Here is a 22,902-nt window from a genome sequence, read left to right on the forward strand (position 1 = left end):
CAAAGTTATTCCCTGCATCCAGTTCTTTTGTGACTGCATCATAGTATCCAATCAAATTGGTCAGGCAAGACTTCCCCTTAACAAAACCATGCTGTGTCCTAGCTATAACTGAAGTCTTGTCTAGATGATCCTGCAGTGCTTCTTTCACCAGTGCCTCCATTAATTTTCCGGGAACAGAAGTTAAACTCACAGGTCTATAATTACTTGTGTCAGCCTTTGATCCCCCTTTGTGAATTGGGGTCACATTTGCACATCTCCAGTCAATGGATACCTCCCCTGAGTCCAAGGAAGCTCTCATAATTATGGCTAAGGGTTTGCTTACCTCCTTTGCTGCCTCCTTTAATATAACTGGATAGATCCCATCCACCCCAGGTGCCTTTCTTGTGTTTATCTTCAACAATTTCTCCTCCACTTTGCTCTCAGTTATTACAAGATTCTCTAGCTTACTGCTAGAGTTGAATACACCTCTGGCATTCCCCTCGCTGAATAACTCCTCATGTGTGAATGTCGATGCAAAATATTCATTTAGTTTGTTAGCTACCCGAGCAGGGTCATCAACAGTTGACCCATCGATCTCAAGTGGACCAATCTGATTCATCCCCTTCCTTCTAGAGTTTACATAAGTAAAGAACTCTTTGCTGTTTTTCTTCGCATCCCTTGCCAAGGATCTCTCGTAATCTGCCTTCGCCTGCCTAACCTCCTTTGTAACTTGGTTACAGATCAACTTGTATCTATCATAGGCGTCCGTGTCACGTGTTAATTTGTATGTATCCCATGCATTTTTCTTCTCTGCCATATGCCTCATTAGTTCATCTGACAACCATTTAGGCCTAAACCTTGAACAATATTTCTTAGTTGGTATGTAAAGCCTAGTAGCTTCCACGATAAGTTCTTTGAATGCTTCCCATTTTGAATTTGCTGTTGGCAATATCATCAGTTGATCCCACTGTATAGAATTTAAATACCGTCTCAGTCCATTGTAGTCGCCTTTACGAAAGCAATACCCCTTCCCTTTACCCCTAATGGTAGTTACCTCTTTGAGTAACTCCCACTTCAGCACACTGTGATCACTGCCACCAAGTGGTTCATTTATCTGCAGATTCTTAATGCATGAAGAATCACTACTGATAATCAAATCAAGAGTATTACTCCCTCTAGTTGCCTCCCGAACATGCTGATGTAGAAAACAATCATCCAATAAATCCATAAAAGCCTTGCTACTGTGTGAGTGACCAGCCCCCAAATTCCAGTCAATATCTGGGAAATTAAAATCCCCCATTATAAGACTCTCTGATTTACTGGCCCACTCTATTTCTCCGAACAGTTTCTTATTATACTCATCAGAGTCATTAGGCCTATAGCACACTCCTACTCTCAATTTTGATCTCCCAATGCTTATGTCACACCAAACTGACTCGACACTGCACTGTCCAGCGATGTCGACTGGCTTCACTTCCTTGGATTTTATGTGTTTTTTAACTAATAGCATAACCCCTCCTCCCTTCCTATCCTGTCTATCCTTTCTGTAGACATTGTACTCCCCAAATTCCAGTTCTGCATTTCTTATATCTGTGTGACACCACGTCTCTGAAATCCCCACAATATCTGCCTTTGATGTTTTGAGCAACACCTCAAATTCATCAAATTTATTTACTAAACTCCTAGCATTGGTGTACACACAAGTATACATGCACCTGTTCTTTTTCTTAGCTACCCTAACACAACCCATGTGTTTACTTGTACCCCAATGATTCCCAGCAGTCTCTGAAATATCCTGCATCTTATTTTCCAGGCTGCGGCTCATTCCAATAGAAGCAGTGCAAGAATCACTTTCACCTCTGCCAGTGGCTACTGTTAATCTATTAGTCCTTGTATCCCCCCAATCTAGCAGTTTTCCGACCCACCTAACATTGCCTCGATAGCATCAGCAAACATTCTTGCACCCTTTCTATTTAAGTGTATCCCATCCCTGTAGAAGCAGTCTCTCCTGTTAACAAGTACAGACCAGGCTGAAAAAAATTCTACCCCTTGAGCCCTGCACAATCTTTCCAGGGCCGAATTGATTGACAGGGCTCTCATCATATACTCCTTCCTATCGTGTCTGGGCAGAATTGCGTTGACAGTTTGATTGTTTGTCCCGCCAGCTTGATTTGTGGTGGTCTTCTAAGGTTTAACCACCCTCTCAGTGGTACTGAGTCCGTCTTCGTTGGCGAGATTGTTAAGGTGTGTAGTTTTGCCCAGTCCTGCAAGGTTTCAAGGGCTTGGTTTGCAAGCGTTTCAAGGTTCTGTCTGGAATCCGCCGCCACCGTCAGTACGAGGTCGTCTGCGAAGGCCTGGGCCTCCACCTCCCCCAGGTCCATGGTGAGGAACTCGTCAAACAGATGTGTGCAAGATGAGAAATCTTTTTTTTTTTTTTCAGAGTATGCTGATGGACAAATAAATTTTTCTACAATAGGTTGATGCTGTAAACAGCCATGCGCCGAATAGTTCAAGGGCGATTTATCGATAACCTTTCGTCCTGTGGTCAATTGTTTTTAAATCTTGCTACCAGAAGCAACAGCTAGAGTGCTACCAAATTTAAAATCAAATTATTATTTTAGGGTTGCCCGTAATTAAATACATTAACCCGTATTTGTGTATGTAAATTGCGTATGTTCTATGGTCGATTTGCCTGTTTTGCTGGACAAAAAAACCCCAGTTACTGGGGAGAAAAACCTTGCTATCTACGCCTGAGACCGACTAACTCAGCCACGGAGTGAAAAAAGCCCATTAAAGTTCCTCGCGTCATCGACGGGATTCGAACCCAGGCCTTTTCCACCCGGTGTGTGGAGGACGGTGACGATACCACTGTGCTATCCACGCAGACTGCTAGAGTGCTACCGGCTCACAAAAAGGTGTCACATTTATTTTCACTTTTCTGGCCAGGATGAAGAAAGACAATTTCGCAGCACGCAGTCCTAGGAGGCGCCAAAGAAAGAAAAGTTAATACAGTTTTTAAGTTAATAAAGTTAATTCAGATTTTCCCTCAGCATGAATTGTTGAGGAGGCTTGCATCCTGCAGTGGGTTGATAATGGCTGCAATTTACTTTTTTTATGAAAAAAAAAAAACCACATAAAACGCCCTATTTGTACAAGACCCTCGTGGTTAGCTCAGTTGGTATCTTCCCACACCAGATGGAAAAGATCTGACTTAGAGTCCTCCCCTTCAATGACCCGAGGAATTTTTATCTTTTTCGCAACGTGGCTGAGTTAGTCGGTCACATGCGATGGTATCATAGGTTTTCTCCCGGAAACTGAGTTTTTCGTCCAGAAAACAGCAAATCGACCACAGAACACGTGCAATTTATAAACATATACGGTGCAATATGACCCAAGTTGCTGTTGCGCCTGAAAAAACCATAAAACAATTTAGTTGTCAACGAGAAACAAGATTTTCAGTGAATGATGAGTCATCACAGCCTTATTATTAGTCATATGGTGCAAGGAAACCTGAGGCTTACTTATGCTGCACCAGCTAAAAAAAATTCCCAAGTTATTCTGAGAGAGAGAGAGAGAGTCAGAGAGAGAGAGAGAGAGAGAGAGAGAGAGAGAGAGAGAGAGAGAGAGTCAGAAGTAGAAAGAAATCATCAAGAAAGAGAAGAATGATGATATCCAGCTCTAGGTTTGCCAAGCCCATACTCACCAGATGTGAGCCTCTGGGAGTTTGTCCTAATATCTGTTAGCAATTACGTAATTGAGTTGCAATATTATCATGCCCTTATGGAATCAGAGGTGTAATATTTTTAAATGTGAAGTAGGATGTCAAAAATGGGGAAGGGAAATTCTGATAGGACTAGAATTGACAAGGAAAATGATAGTTGGCCATCACTGGTTCGAGCTATTACGATAATGTAACTGATAATTTTATCAGCTACGTTTATCAGATGTATGACTTAATATCACACGTAAACTGAAATGGTAACGATAAGCACATCTTCTAGTTAACTTTCTGTCTATTTACAAAATTAGGTTTTGCCCTTTCACGTGTACTGGATCTGTTTATGTATCATTGGGTATTACCTTTTCATGTGTACATGGATCTATTTAGAATCAGAATAATTCCCCTTTGAATGCGACTTTTGATGAGGACTGACAAAGAACTTCAAATTTTGTTCATTAAAATTACGTCACACGAGGGGGCTGAAGGAGTTATACCCCCCCTTATAATTAAAATAATGCGAATTTTTTTGCTATTACAGGATGATTAAAGCTTAATGATTACCTGGAACGCTGCTTTATCCCCCATCCTTTAGAAAATCGAATCCTGGGACCGCCCCTGCTAGTATGTATCACACAATCGGACATAATCTATGCTCACATTCTTGTGATCCGAGGTGGGGGGGAAGCCGGTAGGTATTTTATCCCATTTTTACCCTTTTTTTTTTCTTTTTTTTTTTGGCGATTTCAAGAAAATTCAGCCCTACCGATTACTTAGGGCCATCATTTTCCCCCCCTGTGATAGTGCAACAAAATATCATAACAAACCCCTTTTAAAAGTTTGTTTTTCAAAACTAAAGTTTTCGAGAGTTATTTTCGTTAGAATAAATAAGTTTTTTCAGCATTAAACTAATTTCTTGGATTCAAAGAGATCTTTCGTTACAAATTATGAACACTTGCAAATTAATCAAAAATAACACACACCGGACATTTTCTTTTGATTTTCAGATGATTCAAGTCTGTTTATTATTCTTCGATATTTTCCATATATCTGATAGCAAGTTAGGAATAATGCCAAAAAAAAACAATATTGTGTTCTCTTCTTTGTGGAATGGAAAAATTCTGCATCTTAGTCTCAGCACTAACTTAGCCTGCTTGAAAATGATTTCAATAATTCCCAATAAGTTCCTTGTATTAGCATTCACTACTCGTTTGATATGGGTGGAGAATCAGCCATGGAGTTCCGTTTTTTGCATGATGTCCTTGATATATTATTCATTTACCAAAATAAGCAACGTGTCAGGTAAAATCTTCATTTTTTTTTTTCTGTTTTGCATGCGCAAACAGAAGCTCCTAGCAAGAACATTTTTGACAAAAGCCTTCGGCCTCTAGTTACTCCTTCCATGTGTCACGTTAACAAAGGGTGCGATAAGTGTGGCATGTTGTTTCAAGCTGATAAAAACAGAGATTAGAAAGATTGGCACCATGCAGTCTGTAGTCGACAGCCTTATCGCACCTGTCAGCGGATCTACAAGGTGTCGTTACTGATAAATATAGCCACTTAAGCCTTCTTCAACCTATAGGAAAGGGGGGAAATAAAAATATTCAACACATTTACGAAGCGATTTAAGGAAATACATGAATTTACCCAGTTTTTAGAATATTTTCACCTCTTTCATTTATTTGCTGAAAATATTTTACGAATGTGTTTATTGTTCTTTCGCCTGTGTGGAAGACAAATTCTACCAACTAATAAAACATGCAACACGATTTATATTATCTCTTAAAATGTTCATGAGGGTGGTGTTGTTATCTCGATGAGTTATGCCCTTTGCATACAACTTATCAGATTACTACCGAAATTGTATATCCACCCGAGTTACCTAATTTTTGAACAATGTGACTGGCATCTATAAAAGATTGGAGTAAGATGGGTACGTTGCACCGTCTAGAGCATGAGTCAAAAATGTTTTTTTTTATTATTATTATTCTCAGTACAGTAGTAATTAGGATTACCATCCCCCCTCCTCTTGAAATCCGGCAACAAAATGGCTTCAACATAAAGAATATGGAAAATAAACATATACTATTCTATATCTTTGGGGACAAAATTAAATAATAATAGTACATGCAAAGAAATACGTTTGAAAGTCGTGCAGTACCAAGCCAATTCGTTGTGAAGGAGAAATTTGTTCTGCTGTGGTTATTAATTAGGCAAATATATATATATATATATCACATTGGTCGTAAAAAATCAAAATGATGATCATGAAATCAGATAGTGATTCTTCTCATTTTGGTCGCCACTTTTCTCGAGATTGTTTCCTTAAAAATACTGTTTTCAAAGTCACCCGAGCTATCATACGCTTTGAAATAATAACTTTCAGCAAATGTGTGCCTGACTATTCAAGGGTTTTGTTTTTAAAGTACCATCAACGGAAATTTATGGGCGATCAATTCAGATTAATGTTCTGAACTAGAAGAGATTTAAAGCGAGAACAATTCTATAAGGGTAAAAGTCTGTGTATAATTCAGGGAGGGGATTTCCCTCTAGAATTAATATCCCCCGCTGTTATTATGCATCTCCACACATACACACACAATATACAGGATGTTCAAAAGCATGTAAGAAAAAAAAATAGTATGTATTATAGGGTTAAAAATAAGGAAAAATAAAAGTGTATAAATATATGTCCAATTAGGAGATACTTAGTAAAATGTTTGTTCAGAATGGTCACATCACTGCTAATTTTTATTTATTTTTTATTATTTCAAAATTCCATAGCCATTTTTTTTAAAGTTCAAACAGTAACTTGATGGCTGTTGTTTGAACTTTTAAGCGCTTTATACTCTAGAAATTTCATTATAAAATCGAAATTATTATTTTAACGTCATATCCATTTGGCTCTATATCGATTTGATTGCAGAAGTTTGTGTTCCCAGGCTGATTTGCATGTTATGCGGGCTGAAAGAACTAGAATAAATCGCAGAGAAGTCCTACACCCTCTGCCTGAAATGGGCCAGCCACAGTCTCGATTGAAGAAGAAAAAAATTCTTCCCAGTCAAAGACTGGGAAGAATTTTTTTCTTCTCAGTCAAACCTAGACTTCTCCAATCGAGTAGCAGACAACGATGTAACGGCACGATACATCGCCGTCCTCCACTTGTTTGGAAAGGTCCTCCATACCAGCTTAATAAGCTGATATAGAGGACTGTTAATAATAAAAATTGAGAAAGTACAAACTGTTTTACGTTCCTCGCGGATAGCGAATGGACTTCGAAGTGCTAAATCCGTTTCTGATGAGAGAAGTATTTATTCAACCAAGCAGACACAAAAAAAAATTAAATTGGGTGTAGCTTGTCAAAATTTTACTGCCAAGGTTTGGTGATTAATTTGCAACAGTTTTGTGAAGGTGTGATGTTTCTGTAGGGAACGGAAAACGTTTAATGTATTGTCAGTGATCTCTCCCTATTTCATTTTGGAGCAGGAAGTCACATGACAGGTACCGGGAACTTGTTCTGGAAGCTGCTTCTTAATTTGTTGGATTCTTGTAGAAGGCGATAATTCTTCCAACAAAAAAAACCAAACTATTATATTAGGGTCACTCGGTAATTTCTTACATGAGATAGCCCTACCAGAGGAATCCAACAAATTATGCAAACACGGCAGTTTTCCTCGTCTTGAGCGGAGGGATTTGCCACGTTTATCAAGAGCATGTGCTCGCCGAATAGTTACTTTTAGCGTGCATGTGGGAAGGGGGAGAGGTATCTCATTTAAAACTGATTGGTCACATGACAATCGCATAACTCTTGTGTTGTTTAGTTCTACACAAGATATTCCTTAGTTCCAATCGTTTTGTGAAACACTGGCAGTTTAGTCATCACAGTTCCTCAAGCTGCTAGAGCCTCTAGCCCTAAATGCGCCTTAGTCTAAATACATCATACACCATCAGGCATGTCTCATATTGTGGAGTTATACTTCATAACTGTTTTTGCCATCATTGCATCACTTGGGTACCTACCCACTCACCGAAGAAGGGCCAAATAGCCCTGAAACGGTGCCGTCTGGGTGGTGGTGGTGGTGGTACCTATCTGAGAATAAGTAACATTAGTCTTCCCCTTAGGTGACATGTGGGCATGTGTTTTGTAAAGTGCGGCTCCTAGAACGTCTGTTCAACTCCGCCTGGTATCTCTGTGAAGTACAGTATCACTACAAATGGGCCAGAATGTGAATGACGTAGGTTTGTGTGTATTATGTGTGTGTTCTGTTGTTCTGTTCTGGCCTCTTGGCTACCAAGAAGCATCAGTCACCTGGACAGATGATTCTGGGTACTCGTCCACACCACGGGAAGGTGGGCCAGTCCCAATAAAACACGTACCGTCTCAAACGAAACTCTGATTCACCTGATGTTGTCAAAAGGTGGACCAGGTTCCTCTGGGGGCCCATTCCAGAAAAAGTGAAAAAAAAAAAAAAAAAAGATCCCGTGATGTAATTAATAAATAAAAATAAATAAATAAATAAATAAAAATCCCGTGGTGTAATTAAAAAAAAAAAAAAAAAATGAGAGAGAAGCTACGCTAGTGGAGAGTGGGGAGACGAAAAAATAAAAAAATAAAATAAATAAATAAAATAAATTAAAAATAAAAGTTTTAAGCTGCTGTCTGGGGATCCCCATTCGGAGCCTGCGTTATTCTGTAGGAGGCTTTCCTGCGCGTGAATATTTGCATTGAGAAGTTCTGGAAGGCAGCAAGGTTCTGTGGTGTCTGCAACAGAATGTCCAGTTGGTTTTCAGTGAGAGGGATAGTATTTGCTAGGTCTTGCCTCAGGTCCTCATAGAGAGCGCACTCATAGAGAAGGTGGAACCAATTCTCCTTGGCCCCGCAGTAGCAAACGTCTATGGGTATTAGGCCTAGTTGGAAGAGCTTCTCGTTCAATAAGCCATGCCCAGTGACTAGGAATGATGTCTCAAGAGTTAGAGAGAGCCACTTCTGTGCCGACTTAGAGGGGGGAAAGTCACATCTGGTAGGAACCTCCTTGTAGCTGCTCCTTTGGAAGTGTCCCATCTTGTCTGCCAGATATTTATCATCTCATTGTAACAGCGTCTTTTCTCTGCCTTAGGGTCAGTGTTCAGGTTTAGCTCAATGTCTAAGATCTTGGTTGGAATTTTCTTGTTGATTCTAAAGGTCAGGCCACGGAAGGTTACATACAAGTCCAGTGGAAGTGTCCCAGCTAAGACCTGTATAGCAGCAGTGGATACTGTCCTGCATACCCTATGGGTAGCCAGAAGCATTGTCAGTTGTATAGAGCCTAATTTGCATATCATATTAACCAATCTAGCTCTGTGGAACCAAGCACCTGCAGCATACGTCACGATCGGAAGGAAGACGGCTTTATAGTACAGCTGAAGCTCCTTAGGTGAAGCATTACATTACCTAAGCATCTCCTTAGGTGAAGCATTACTTATTCGAAGTAGTGCAATATCATGGCAACTCGTTGTGAAGGTATTCACAATATGAGATATAACCTAAATCGATGCCGCCTTAAAATTTTTCTGTTTATTCAGAAATGGCTGTGTATTATGATGCTAAAGCACTTTATATATACATCATCACAGTTCTAAAAATTATTCAAAAAAAAACAGTCGAGTGTCAGATCATTTAGATTCACGTTCATCGTAAGTGCATGGCTTATTCTTAAAAATGTACCAAAAATACAGATTTCGTAAGCACGAAAACTTGTATTGTGTAACTTGAGGATATCAGCATTTCACAATATCAGGTAAGGCTAGATTTCTTTCGCTAGATTCCTGCTCTTTAGAAATGAAAATCTGATCTAACCGAATGTTATTAGCAAATACTTTTAAGTAACTTCTGATTCCAGGAAACTGATAAATATTTTCATTCCATGAACTCTCTAAAGACTTCATCTTTAGAGAGTTCATCCATGAACTCTCTAAAGGTTTCTTTGAATCTGTCTTTTGCAAAGAACTGCGAAACGCATGCAGCCCTAGACAATTACTGGAGTAATCGAGAGCTCATGATTATGAATGCTGCTACAAATGTCACTGAAGAATGAACAGTACTAGCAATTTAGACAACTTGATTGATTTCCGAATGCTCAGTCGTGGAGGACAGACAAAGTAGTTATTTGGAAGGGGACGATATGTGGTTTGCCATTATTATAAAAATCAAAACTATTACCTCGTGTGAGACTCACTCTTAGGATGTTTATTGAAGCATTACCACATAAATCTACACAATACAGGTTGGCTACGTTTCATGGTTCTGCTGAACCCACCCTTGGAGTGGGATCATAGAGAAAGACATATCTTGCTATCTCATACGTCTTTCCAAAATCGGGTGCCTCAGTTGTGTTCGACTTGCAATAACACTTCTCTATCACAAATAATTAAACTAACTCATGGTAATATAAAAACTGAGAAGTTGCTATGATATGCGATTTAACCCCTGGGGCTCACATCTCGTGAGTATGGGCTTGGCACACCCAGGGTCCTGAGCTGGGTATCACCATTTTTCTCTTTCTTGGTGATTCCCTTCTACTTTTGACACACACACACTCTCTCTCTCTCTCTCTCTCTCTCTCTCTCTCTCTCTGGGTAACTCGGGATTTTTTTTTTTTTCCTGGTGCAGCATAAGCCTGAGGCTTCCTTGCACCATATGGCTATTAATAATAATAACAGTAATAAGTCCGAAGAAGCTTAATTACTTTGTCTTGAGAAGAGAACCGAGTATGTAGTGCTAGTTCACGGCTTTCTTCGACAGATTATTATTTTATTATTATTAGTGAAAAATGTCTGGAAATGAAAACTATTAATATCAGATCAAACTTTTTTAAATTAAAACTGCTGACTATTGAGACTTACTACAAATAAATCTTAGCGACATAAAGAGTTAAAATACGTAGGATATATACATTATTATAGTCGAGAAAGGAGATTGAATTGCTATATTAACACAAAACATTTGTTTGAAAATTATTTAAAAGAATTTTTTCGTCAGTTATGATTACAAAAATAATAATTTACAAAACGTACTTCTATTTTACAGGGCGGATATACACGGAAGTATTCTCTGAGCTCAAGAACTGGAACCCTTTTGCCTGACTTTCCAGATGCGTCTAAGCTTAAAATAACAGATTCCTTACAAGAAAAGGTTTGTTGAAATTATATGGTTTTTGTTTGCAATTTCCCTTAATTAAAATTTGATACAATCCTATCCTTAACCATAGGTCCCCAAACTTTTGGAGATGAGAGCCACATAAGTATACGAAAAGTCTTTTCCTTCTCCCCAATCCTCTTACCATCAAATGCTCGTGCTGAAAGAGAGAGTTTCTGTACTTTTTTTTTTCATTTAGGATGCGCTGTGCTGAGGGGGAACAAGAATGAAAAATTTTAAAGGGTAAAGAACTGGAAAACATTCATTTAATAGGAATGCCATTTAGAGACCAAAATAGAAAAAAATAATAATAAAACAGAAATGACGTTGCTTTAAAAAAAAAAAAAAACCTGGACGATAGGTTAGGCGAGAAGGAGACTGCCTCTGAATCCGAACGCGTCGAGCATTCACTAAATTATTTAACTGTAGATAACATGAGTTCAGGTCGCCATATTCACATCTCGATTGAAGCGCCAAAATGTTTAGGCTTCGCAACCAATTAGGTTCCAATTTAAGTATGGAGTCGAAACTGAAAGTATTATTATTATTTTTTTCAGACATTGGCATGCCAACAAAAAATATCATTTTATTTTGACGAATAGTTTCATGCTTTTGCAAACATGCAACCTATATACATAGAATATGTGGTAGTCGGGATAATGACAGTTAGTTTAAATTAAATTTATTTTAAGTAATTAATATTAATTTTATCTAATTTATTTAAAGGAAAAATACTAATATTGGTTTGATAGTAATGATTTTATCAGGCAGAATTATTTATAGATTTTAGTTAAGACATTAAGGGATGCAAACTCCTACAAGCACATTAAACGTTACAGTATACCACTTAGTTACCAGTCTGGATTCTTACTGAATTTTATCTTCAGACCAATATGAAGGGAGTGGGAGGAAGGATAACTGAAAACTATACCAAGTGTATCAGGTCTTTGGTCAAGTCCCAAAGTTCTGAGGTCCTTAGGAAACTTTAGCAAACTTGCCTAATTCAAACTCGGAAAATATTTTTGTGGTCAATGACGATTATCATATGATGGGCCGATTAGTCCACGATTCTTGTCTTTTCCCGATTTTTCTATTAAACCAATGAATTGACATAATCCGTACAGAATTTTTTTGTTTTTTCTACATGGCGTACGACACTGACGTTCTATTCGGTAGTATAGTAAATACAGAACTTGAGGACTAATAGAAAGCAATGAGCCGACCGGGCTAGCCATGTGGGTAAAGTGCCTGCCTGGCAACCCAAAGGTCGCGGATTCGAATCCCGCCTCGGGCTTGGATCAGAGTAAAATGCAAAAACTTTGGGAGGTGCATTATGGCCACAGAAGCCGATGCGCTAACAACAACAAAAAAAGCAATGAGAAATATTAATCACGCATGTGTTGTTTTCTGGGTGTTTGTCAAAAGTTTAATGCTATCAAGAAACCAGTCTGCGGTTTCAGTTTTCAGAACACTACTTTGGATCAGTGAAATGCATCATGCGAGAGATTTTTGAAAAGTTCTAAAACTGTACCTGGTTTAATGGCGCGTCAGCATCTTAGGCCATATTGCTCCAGTGTATTGGCGCTTCCATAGCCAGGTGGGCAGGAGCAGCAGTGCGTAGCACACGCTTCTTGGTTAGACCGGGGTTCCAGCTCGCGACCACCAAATACGGAGGATGCGGAAAGGTCAGGGAATGACCACCGCATATCCCGGAGCAATATGGCCTTAGTTGCTAATGCTCCTAAAAACCAAAATAACAATTAACAACAGCTCCAGTGTATTATGTCTGTCTAACCTTGAGGCCGATTTTGCATGTTGTAGATACTGGGGAACCCTCCTCCCTCCTTAAGCGGTTAATTTTGCGATGGTCTAAATACAGCTTCGGTCTCCGATGGGATTTGAATGCAGAAAATGAGTCAAGCGGAGAAACCGCTATACTGTAGGGGGTAGCGATGGCTACTGTTGTCCTCGTGCGTAGCACAGTTGGTGAATCGCCATCCTCCACACACACCAGGTGGAAAAGACCTAGGTTCGAGTCCCGTCGATGACGAGAGGAATTTTTATGGGCCATTTTCAACGTGGCTGAGTTAGCAGTCTCAGTTGAGGGTAGCATTATTTTTTTTTCTCCCGGAAACTGGGGTTTTTCGTTCAGCAAAATATGAAATCGACCACAGAACACACGCAATTTACAGACAGTGTATACGGAGAAATATAGCCTTAGTTGCTAATGCTCCTGAAACTCAATAGCAACAAAACTGCTGTTGTCACATGCATTTCAAGTGTAAGCAGTGTTTCATCATATTATGGTGCAGCTATATCATGGCGCCTAAATGGGAGGGGGGGGAGAGAACCAAGAGGAGTAGTGGTATGGTAATCAAGAGGACAGTGGCCTTGAGGGTAAATAAAGAAACGTTGAACCAGAGTCCAAGCCCGTGGCGATAAGCCACAGAGTGTAACAGAAATCATCTGTTATTTCTGTTGTGCTCTATGGCGTAAACTTAAAAAAAAAAAAAAAATTCTGTTTATACTCCGGTACGACGAAACGGTCAGAGGAGTTCGCATGATAGATTGAATACAAGAAACAGCACCGTATCTATCAAGTACACTCAAGGCACGTGTAGTACTTAGGCACCCGCGCGCCTGACCACTAGGCTACGGCAGCCTACCAACTTGTTTAACCTTTCGAGATATTGACCCATTCTGCCATCATTGTGGCAGAGTTCCATGCTAGCAACATAGAAAGAAATAGGCTGACTGCATAACCAATTCAGTTCACCGTGTTTAAGCTAATCTGTTTTAAACTTCTGCTCTCCTAAGTGCTCCTTCATTAGCTCATCTCTTTTAGAGGCTAAATTCGAGTTGTAAAGAGAGCAGGAGTCGAAATGGAAAATTTTGCAAAACGGAATCTTCGTTAATAAAATATCTTATTTTTAATTATTAAGTATACATGACATTACCGATGTGTATGATGTCTCGAAATAGTAATCCAGGACGTTCTCGTCTATTCTTAGCCTTGAAAGAGGACGAGTCATGATTTCCCAGCAAAGTTTCCAGTGTCGTCGTGTTCAATTCGCTGTTTTGGACGTGCGTTGTTGTGCAACGAAGCGAATTGGCGTGTGTACATAATTTAGAAGAAATTTACTGTAGTATTGAACATTAACTCTTGAACGAGGTGGCAGAAAATCGATAAGAATCAATCTACAAAGTCTGAGCCCCCTCCCGCGAGATAAATGAACGGGCCCTTTGATCTTTAAACCAATCCAAACCAACTGTCCAGGTCCCTCTCTCTCCTGCAGTGGTGGATCTGCTGCTATGGTAGTTTTGCCACTGCTGGATCCCAAAAAGACACTCATCATAATTTTATTAGTTGAAGGCAGTCTTGAATTTTTTTATTACTATTTTGAGTGATGGGAATCTATAATGACGTCATTCCATACTAGATCTCTTTGATTCTAGAGTGAGGTTATGTATTCGTGTCTCGTTACAATTCCCTGAGGACATTTCCTTTTGGTTAAACCGTTTCATATGTTCGGAGGAAGAGCAACGCACTTCGCCTTTTGGCTGAACGTCAGCGTCTTTTCGGACGCTACCCTGTACCGATGCCACCGTTAGATATCTGACGGTGGCGTCGCATGTACGCGCTTTCTTGAACAATATTTCCATGAATAATTACCTCTGCACTGCAATACTTATGCACACTTCCGATGCAAAGTCATCTTCTTGACTCAATGAACTGCTGCGACAGTTAGTTGTGGATGCGCATTTTATAGGTTGGCAACTTTGGAAAATTTGTTTCATGGCCTTTGGAAAATTTGTTGCACGAATCATACATGATAGGATCTCTTCGCCATATTGTGCACACGCTTTAACCTGCGGAGAGTTTTCAGTGGTTTCACTTCCTCTTCTAACAGACGTTTGTAGATAGTCTTACGTCACCTTTGCACTGGCTGAGAGTGATGTTTCTACTATCTGAAACGGAAAGTTTCATACACTTCAAAAAAATCGACTTTGGTCTATCCTCTTAAATATCATGTTTGTTTTATCCTCGCAGAAAAATTTCATTTCTCCTTGTTAGTAGTGATTTTTTTTCTTTTTAATCTCCTGTTAATTGCACTACTGTTTAAGTCTGTGGCTTCTACTATAATTTCTTAATTTTAATGAGCATCGCTTAAAATGAATACTGTGTGAAAGTCTAGATGAAAATTGGATCTGTATAATTGTACTGTCACATGTTGAACGCTGTAAAAGCATCAACGTATGACTGTGCAGTTACGTAAAATAAAGAAAAATGTTCATGGTGGAATTTAGCAGCTCATGGGGGAGATTTTTTTTTTTTTTTTTTTAGCCCCTTCAGTCCCATAAATAGTTGCTTTGGTGCTTAACATAACCCTCTCCTTCCTTGTTAGTGCGCCTATATTTTCATCTTCTGCCTGTTTTTATTGTATTCCCTTTTGAATGCCCATTTGACAGATCCAGGAAAGCCACGTGCCTGAGGTTGCTTTGTGCAAAGTCTTAACGGCGCCCCCCACAAATAATTGGGCACAATTATTTTAAATACTTAGCTATCATCATTGGTCACGTAACAAAATACATTTTGGAATTAAAAAAAAAATAATAATAGAACTATGTTCTAACACTTTACAACAACAAAAAGTATTTTATAATATTTTATTTATTTTTGTAAACAGAATTTAGATGATGTAATGGCTAATGTCTTTTTAGTAATGTTTATAGTGAAGTACAAACAAAACGAGAAAATGATTTTTAATTTTTAAAAATTTAAACTATTAACTTCCGAGTGGCGCTCCCTTTGATTAGACTTCTTTGTGCACACCTGACTGTGTCTGCAGAAGTTCCCAGCCGTTCCTCAGACTTCGTCCTTCACCAGCATCAATTTTTTTACATACAGTATTTAATTTTAATTAATTAAATTGGCAATTTTCCTGATTTTCTATACTCCCAGAGAAGTCTTCATTTGGCATGCAGCTGTCAATTGGTGGGAAGAATCAAGACAAACGTAAACATTTAGTTAATTTTATTTTTTAATATAAACTGCTTATTTAATTTAAAGAAGAATTGCTCAGGTACCAGTTCTGGCTTGATGAGGGTCAGTCCAAATTTCAAAACGCAAGGTAGGAAGACTGAGTTACCTACAATATTAAAAGTGTATTATTAGTGGGAGGAAGGGCAGTCGTTCGAATGTTACGTAGCTTCATTTTTTTTTTCTTTTTTATAAAATATAAATATTGCGATTGAAATTTGAAATATTTCGTTACATTAATGGCAGGGGATCATAACTATTGTAGTGAAGTGTGCGGAGCGCGGGTGTTAAAAAAAAAAAAAAAAAAAAAAAAAAATGCAAACCGTTAACGGCCCCTAAATTAATTTTCTGCGAAATGCGCTTCAGAACTTATATGAGCATTTTCACTTCCGTTTATAAAAATACAGTAGTAATTTACGAACTTTTATGTCCTGCGTCTTCAGATTCAAACTTAGTTATCGATGCAGCGGTTTACTTGGAGATAAGCACGCTCGAATCGGTATATTGCCACAAGAAATGCGTATCAACAGAATATAAAATGGAAATAAATATAAAGCATAAGCTGCATATTTTGATGAAAGTATGCTGGTTTGATCCAGCACGCTATCACACGGCCCTGAGTACAGTACCCGTTGTTTGTCCCCACCTGCGTATTACGAGTGTTATCGTGCGTTCGACATGTAAAATTACGATTGTTCACGATAACATGTGCCAAATAAACATCGTTATCGTGTTCTAGCAATGTTTCCTTCATCTGCCGACTTGTTATTTTCTGTAGCTTTCAACAGCAGATAAAACACTCGACCTGTTGTAGAAATTTATTATTATTATTTTAATGCTTAGCGGAAACTGTTTTCAGTTTGAGCTCACTTATGGTGAGTATGGGCTTGCACACCCAGGGTCCTGAGATGGATATCATCATTCTCTTTCTTGGTGATTCCCTTCTAGCTCTCGCTCACTCTCTGAGGATAACTCAATTTTTTTTTTTTTTTTTTGGCTGGTGCAGCAAAAGCCTCAGGCTTCCTTGCACCATATGACTAATATAATAATACAGTATATACTTTATATCATCACAGTTTAATGATGGTAATAATAATAATAATGATGTAATATGACAAATTAATTGGCAGTTGTAAATGGCACACATTACAAATAAGAATGTACTTGCCTCAGCTTAGGAAGCAGCTGAGGCAATTTGTGGTAACTTGGTGCAGTTGGCACCACCACTATGAAGGGTGCAAGTTGTCATTATAAGTATATTAGTATGACATATTGGGGAAGGGGTGGCTGATTCATCTGGATATCCCAACATTAATTCTTTCATTTTGATCACCTGAACTGTTGGACTAGCTGTCACATGCATGGCAGTTAATGAGGTGAGAGTATACACCACTCACAAAATGGAGTGATATACAGTCCACGCCTCTCTTTTTTGTGAGTTTTGTGGCACATGGCATATACCCTCCACTACAGCCTTGATTAAAACTACCAATGATGGAAATTCAATATTTTAGAATACACAGTGGCATGTGCTGCCCTTTGACATTGTCATTGTGTGTTCCTTTATTTATTTATTTTATTTTTTTTTTTTGTAGGCTATACAGGCAGAGCCATAACTAGGTAAAATCTTTTTGAAATTTTCCTTTCTTTTCAGAAATGGAGGAAATGTGTTAATGGTAATTATAATACTCCAGGTATGAAATGATGTGATCACATAGGAACTGGATGAAAAAAATAATTTTGATATCATATACTTGGATTTTAAGAAAGCTTTCATTATTATTGCACATGGAAGACTACTGTACAAGTTGCAGCTGTATGGCATTAAGGCAAGTTGCTGCAATGGACAAAGGGATGGTTGAATGGGAGAAGACAGAGTGGTAATCAATGGACACTGCTCTTTGTGCACTAATGTTATTAGTGAAGTTCCCCAGGGTTTGGTGTTGGGCCAATTGTTTTCTGTATTTACCAATGATATTGATGAAGGTATATCAGGCTTAATGTCCAAGTTTGCAGATGATACGAAGGTTTGTAGGGTTGTTAATGACAGTAAGGATGGTATGCTACTGCAACAGGATCTAGAAAAGTTGAGCACAATGGCTGAGAGGTGGCAACTGAAGTTTAACACTGACAAATGCAAGGTACTGCATATGGGAAGCAGTAATCCCAGAGTAACGTATCAACTGTGTGGTACTACACTGACAGTGGTAGAGAATGAAAAGGACCTGTGGGTAATTATGTAGGCAGATATGAAGTTTTCTGAACAGTGCAGACAGGCTGCGAGAGTAGCTCCTGGTGTCTTATCAATGATATACAGGAATTTTTCTAGTTGGAATAAGGAGTTTTGTAAACAGTCTGCATGAGTAGCTCATGGTGTCTTGTCAATGATATACAGGAATTTTTCTAGCACGGATATGGAGGTGATTATCCCCTCCATATATCCCCTTGAGTATTGAGAAGGCCTCATTTTAGGAAGGATGTAGAGTTGCTAGAAATAGTACAGAGAAGGGATACACTTAAATAGAAAGGGTGCAAGAATATTTGCTGATGCTATCGAGACAGTGTTAGGTGGGTCGGGAAACTGCTAGCTTGGGGGGAGACAAAGACCAATAGATTGACAGTAGCCACTGGCAGAGGTGAAAGAGATTCTTGCACTGCTTCTATTAGAATGAGCAGAAGCCTGAAAAACAAGATGCATGATATTTCAGAGACTGCTGGGAGCCATTGTGGTACAAGTAAACACATGGGTTGTGTCAGGGTAGCTAAGAATAGAAACAGGTGCAGGTGTACTTGCGTGTACACCAATGCTAGGAGTTTAGTAAATAAATTTGATGAATTTGAGGTATTGCTCAAAACATCAAAGGCAGATATTGTTGGGATATCAGAGACGTGGTGTCACACAGATATAAGGGATGCAGAACTGGAATTTGGGGAGTCCAACGTCTACAGAAAGGATAGACAGGATAGGAAGGGGGGAGGGGTTATGCTATTAGTTAAGAAACACATAAAAACCAAGGAAGTGAAGCCAGTCGACATCGCTGGACAGTGCAGTGTCGAGTCAGTTTGGTGTGACATAAGCATTGGGAGATCAAAATTGAGAGTAGGAGTGTGCTATAGGCCTAATGACTCTGATGAGTATAATAAGAAATTGTACAGGGAAATAGAGTGGGCCAGTAAATCAGAGAGTCTTATAATGTGAGATTTTAATTTCCCAGATATTGACTGGAATTTGGGGGCTGGTCACTCACACACTAGCAGGGCTTTTGTGGATTTATTGGATGATTGTTTTCTACATCAGCATGTTCGGGAGGCAACTAGAGGTAGTAATACTCTTGATTTGATTATCAGCAGTGATTCTTCATGCATTAAGAATCTGCAGATAAATGAACCACTAGGTGGCAGTGATCGCAGTGTGCTGAAGTGGGATTTACTCAAAGAGGTAACTACCATTAGGGGTAAAGGGAAGGGTTATTGCTTCCGTAAAGGCGACTACGATGGACTGAGACAGTATTTAAATTCTATACAGTGGGACCAACTGATGATGTTACCAAAAGCAAATTGAAAATGGGAAGCATTCAAAGAACTTATCTTGGAAGCTACTAGGCTTTACATACCAACTAAGAAATATTGTTCAAGGTTTAGGCCAAAATGGATGTCAGATGAACTAATGAGGCATATGGCAGAGAAGAAAAATGCATGGGATACTTACAAATTAACACATGACACGGACGCCTATGATAGATACAAGTTGATATGCAACCAAGTTACAAAGGAGGTTAGGCAGGCGAAGGCAGATTACGAGAAATCCTTGGCAAGGGATGCAAAGAGTTCTTTACTTATGTAAACTCTAGAAGGAAGGGGATGAATCAGATTGGTCCACTTGATATTGATGGGTCAACTGTTGATGATCCTGCTCAGGTAGCTAACAAACTAAATGAATATTTTGCATCGACATTCACACATGAGGAGTTTCAGCGAGGGGAATGCCAGAGGTGTATTCAACTCTAGCAGTAAGCTACAGAATCTTGAAATAACTGGGAGTAAAGTGGAGGAGAAACTGTAGAAGATAAACACAAGAAAGGCACCCGGGGTGGATGGGATCTATCCAGTTATATTAAAGGAGGCAGCAAAGGAAGTAAGCAAACCCTTAGCCATAATTATGAGAGCTTCCTTGGACTCAGGGGAGGTACCCATAGACTGGAAATGTGCAAATGTGACCCCAATTCACAAAGGAGGATCAAAGGCTGACACAAGTAATTATAGACCTGTGAGCTTAACTTCTGTTCCATGAAAATTAATGGAGGCACTGGTTAAAGAAGCACTGCAGGATCATTTAGACAAGACTTTAGTTATAGCTTGGACACAGCATGGTTTTGTTAAGGGGAAGTCTTGCCTGACCAATTTGATTGGATACTATGATGCAGTCACAAAAGAACTGGATGCAGGGAATAGCTTTGATATTATATACTTGGATCTTAGAAAGGCTTTTGATACTGTTGCACATGGAAGACTGCTACACAAATTGGAGCAGTGTGACATTGGAGGCAAATTGCTGCTATGGATAAAGGGGTGGTTGAGGGGGAGAAGACAGTGGTAATCAATGGACTCTGCTCATCGTGGACTAATGTTATTAGTGGAGTCCCTCAGGGCTCAGTGTTGGGTCCATTATTGTTTTATGTATTTATAAATGATATTGATGATGGTATATCAAGCTTAATGTCCAAGTTTGCAGACGATACAAAGGTTGGCAGGGTTGTCACGGACACTACTGACACTATGCTGCTGCAACAGGATCTGGAAAGGTTGAGCAGATGGTCTGAGAGGTGGCAAATGAAGGTTAACATTGAAAAATGTAAAGTACTACACATGGGAATCAGCAACCCCAGAGCAACGTATCAACTCTGTGGTACTACACTGACAGTGGTAGAGAATGAAAGGGACCTGGGGGTGGTTGTGCAGGCAGATATGAAGTTCTCTGAGCAGTGCAGACGGGCTGGAAGAGTAGCTCATGGAGTATTGTCAATGATATACAGGAATTTTTCTAGCAGGGATAAGGAGGTGATTATTCCCTTGTATAAGGCAATGGTCAGGCCACACCTAGAGTACTGTATACAGGTCTGGAGGCCTCATTTCAAGAAGGATGTAGAGCTGCTGGAACGAGTACAGAGAAGGGCAACAAGATTAGTGAATGGAACAAAGGGGTGCTCTTACGAAGAAAGGCTTAAGTTTTGCAAATTACAGTGTCTGGAGACTAGGCACCAGCGAGGTGATCTGATAGAGGTGTATAAAGCCTTGAATGGTTTGAGCATGCTCAGTGCTGATGGGATTCTTCCTCTAGCTCAGAATAATCACCTGAGAGGGCATAAATTCAAATTGAGGAAAGACAGATGTAGGATAGACGTGCGGAAATTTGCCTTTAGCCAGCGGGTGGTTGGTTGGTGGAACAGACTTCCATCCCTTGTAGTGGAGGTTGATAGTCTAAATAAGTTTAAGGCTCAGCTGGACAGGTATTTTGAACGAACAGAGGGGTGAAGTGGAAGTGGGTTTTTTTTTTTTTTTTTGGCTGATGCTGCATAAGCTTGCTTTCTTGCATCAAATGCCTCTACTAATGCTAATGCTAAAGGGCAACAAGATTGGTGAGAGAACCAAGAGAGGCTTAAGTTCTGCAAGTTGCACCATATGGAGACTAGGCACTTGCGAGGTGACCTGATTGAATTGTATAAGGCCTTGAATGGTTTGAGCAGGCTCAATGCTGATGGGATTCTTCCTTTTGCTCAGATTCTGCACATGAGGGGGCATAAATTCAAATTGAGGAAAGACAGTTGTAGAATAGGTATGCTTCTATTTGCCTTTAGCCAGCAGGTGGTTGATTGCTGGAATAGACTTCCATCTGTCATTGTGGAAGTTGACAGTTTAAATAGATTCAACTAGACAAATTTTTGGAGTGAATGGATGGGTGAAACAGGGAGTTTTTTTTTTTTTTTTTGTCTGATGTAGAATGCTTTCTTGCATCATATGCCTCTACTAATGCTAATGATAATCAGTCTCTTTTATAACGTTTAATTACTCATTTATGAAATAAAGAAACTTAGAAATTAAAAAAACATTGTCTACTTCAGTTGATCTTATTGTCAAATTAAACCTGGGATTGTATTTCATATTTTGAATTTTTTAAAAATTATTTTTGTGTGCTTTAAATTTGTTACTTAGGTATAAAATATTTCCCTCTAGTTATTTAGAATTGCTTTCATATCATAAATTCTGTAATGGAAGCATATGCCTGTAAATAGATTGGCATTTCTTTTTTTTTTTTTCTTCTTTTTGTAATAAATTTTATGTTATGAGTTCACATTGTGTGTGTGTTTTATGTTATTTACTGTGTTTCAGTGTAATTGTCTTTTGCATCAGTTTCTATAATACTGGAAGTGATGTGACAGAACTCTAACACTGTTTTCTTAAAAATACAATTTTTGAAACCTCTTAGGATTGTTTTTAATTCCTTTTGTTGTCCATTCATGTTGTTCATTCCATTTATGACGTGAAATTCTGAATTGCTTTGTATATATCAATTATTTATTTTTTTTTATTATAGTTACAGATATTTCTTACCATGTACAAGACTCACTGCCAGTGCATTTTGGATACTGCTATCAGTGGGAACTTTGAAGAGGTTAGTTCATGTGTAAAAATGAAATTTACTTATTAAATGGTATGACTACATTGCTCTCATGGAAGTATAACATAAAATAACTAAATGCACTTATATTCTTTAATGGGAATACAGGAAGTCCAATCAATCAATATGTCTAACTGTCTAGCAGGTGTGTGAAAAATCACAATGATGGGTGCATGGTGCCATTACTTCAGTTGGTTTTTTGAGGAAAAAAGGCACGAAATATTTTTAAGTGGGAAACTTTAGAAATGTATTCTTAATTCTGATGCTGTACTGTGCAATAAGATAAAAAAGAAAATCATTAGAAACAACGGTCG

The 22,902-nt window shown here is 38.8% G+C and overlaps 1 protein-coding gene across 1 annotated transcript in view; it reads left to right on the forward strand.

Annotated features, from left to right (window-relative positions):
• LOC150083404 (DNA-binding protein RFX6-like) overlaps window positions 1–22,902 on the forward strand; it is a 77,405-nt gene that overhangs the window by 15,527 nt on the left and 38,976 nt on the right. Inside the window, exons 6-7 of the mRNA XM_090378496.1 lie at window positions 10,764–10,868; window positions 22,505–22,582. Of these exons, the coding sequence (XP_090234622.1) occupies window positions 10,764–10,868; window positions 22,505–22,582 (183 nt within the window). The remainder of the gene's footprint in view (window positions 1–10,763; window positions 10,869–22,504; window positions 22,583–22,902) is intronic.

This window comes from Mastigoproctus giganteus, chromosome 7, assembly GCF_048544385.1.
Source record: "Mastigoproctus giganteus isolate SK-2022 chromosome 7, ASM4854438v1, whole genome shotgun sequence".
In the NCBI taxonomy this organism is placed as follows: Eukaryota; Metazoa; Arthropoda; class Arachnida; order Uropygi; family Thelyphonidae; genus Mastigoproctus; species Mastigoproctus giganteus.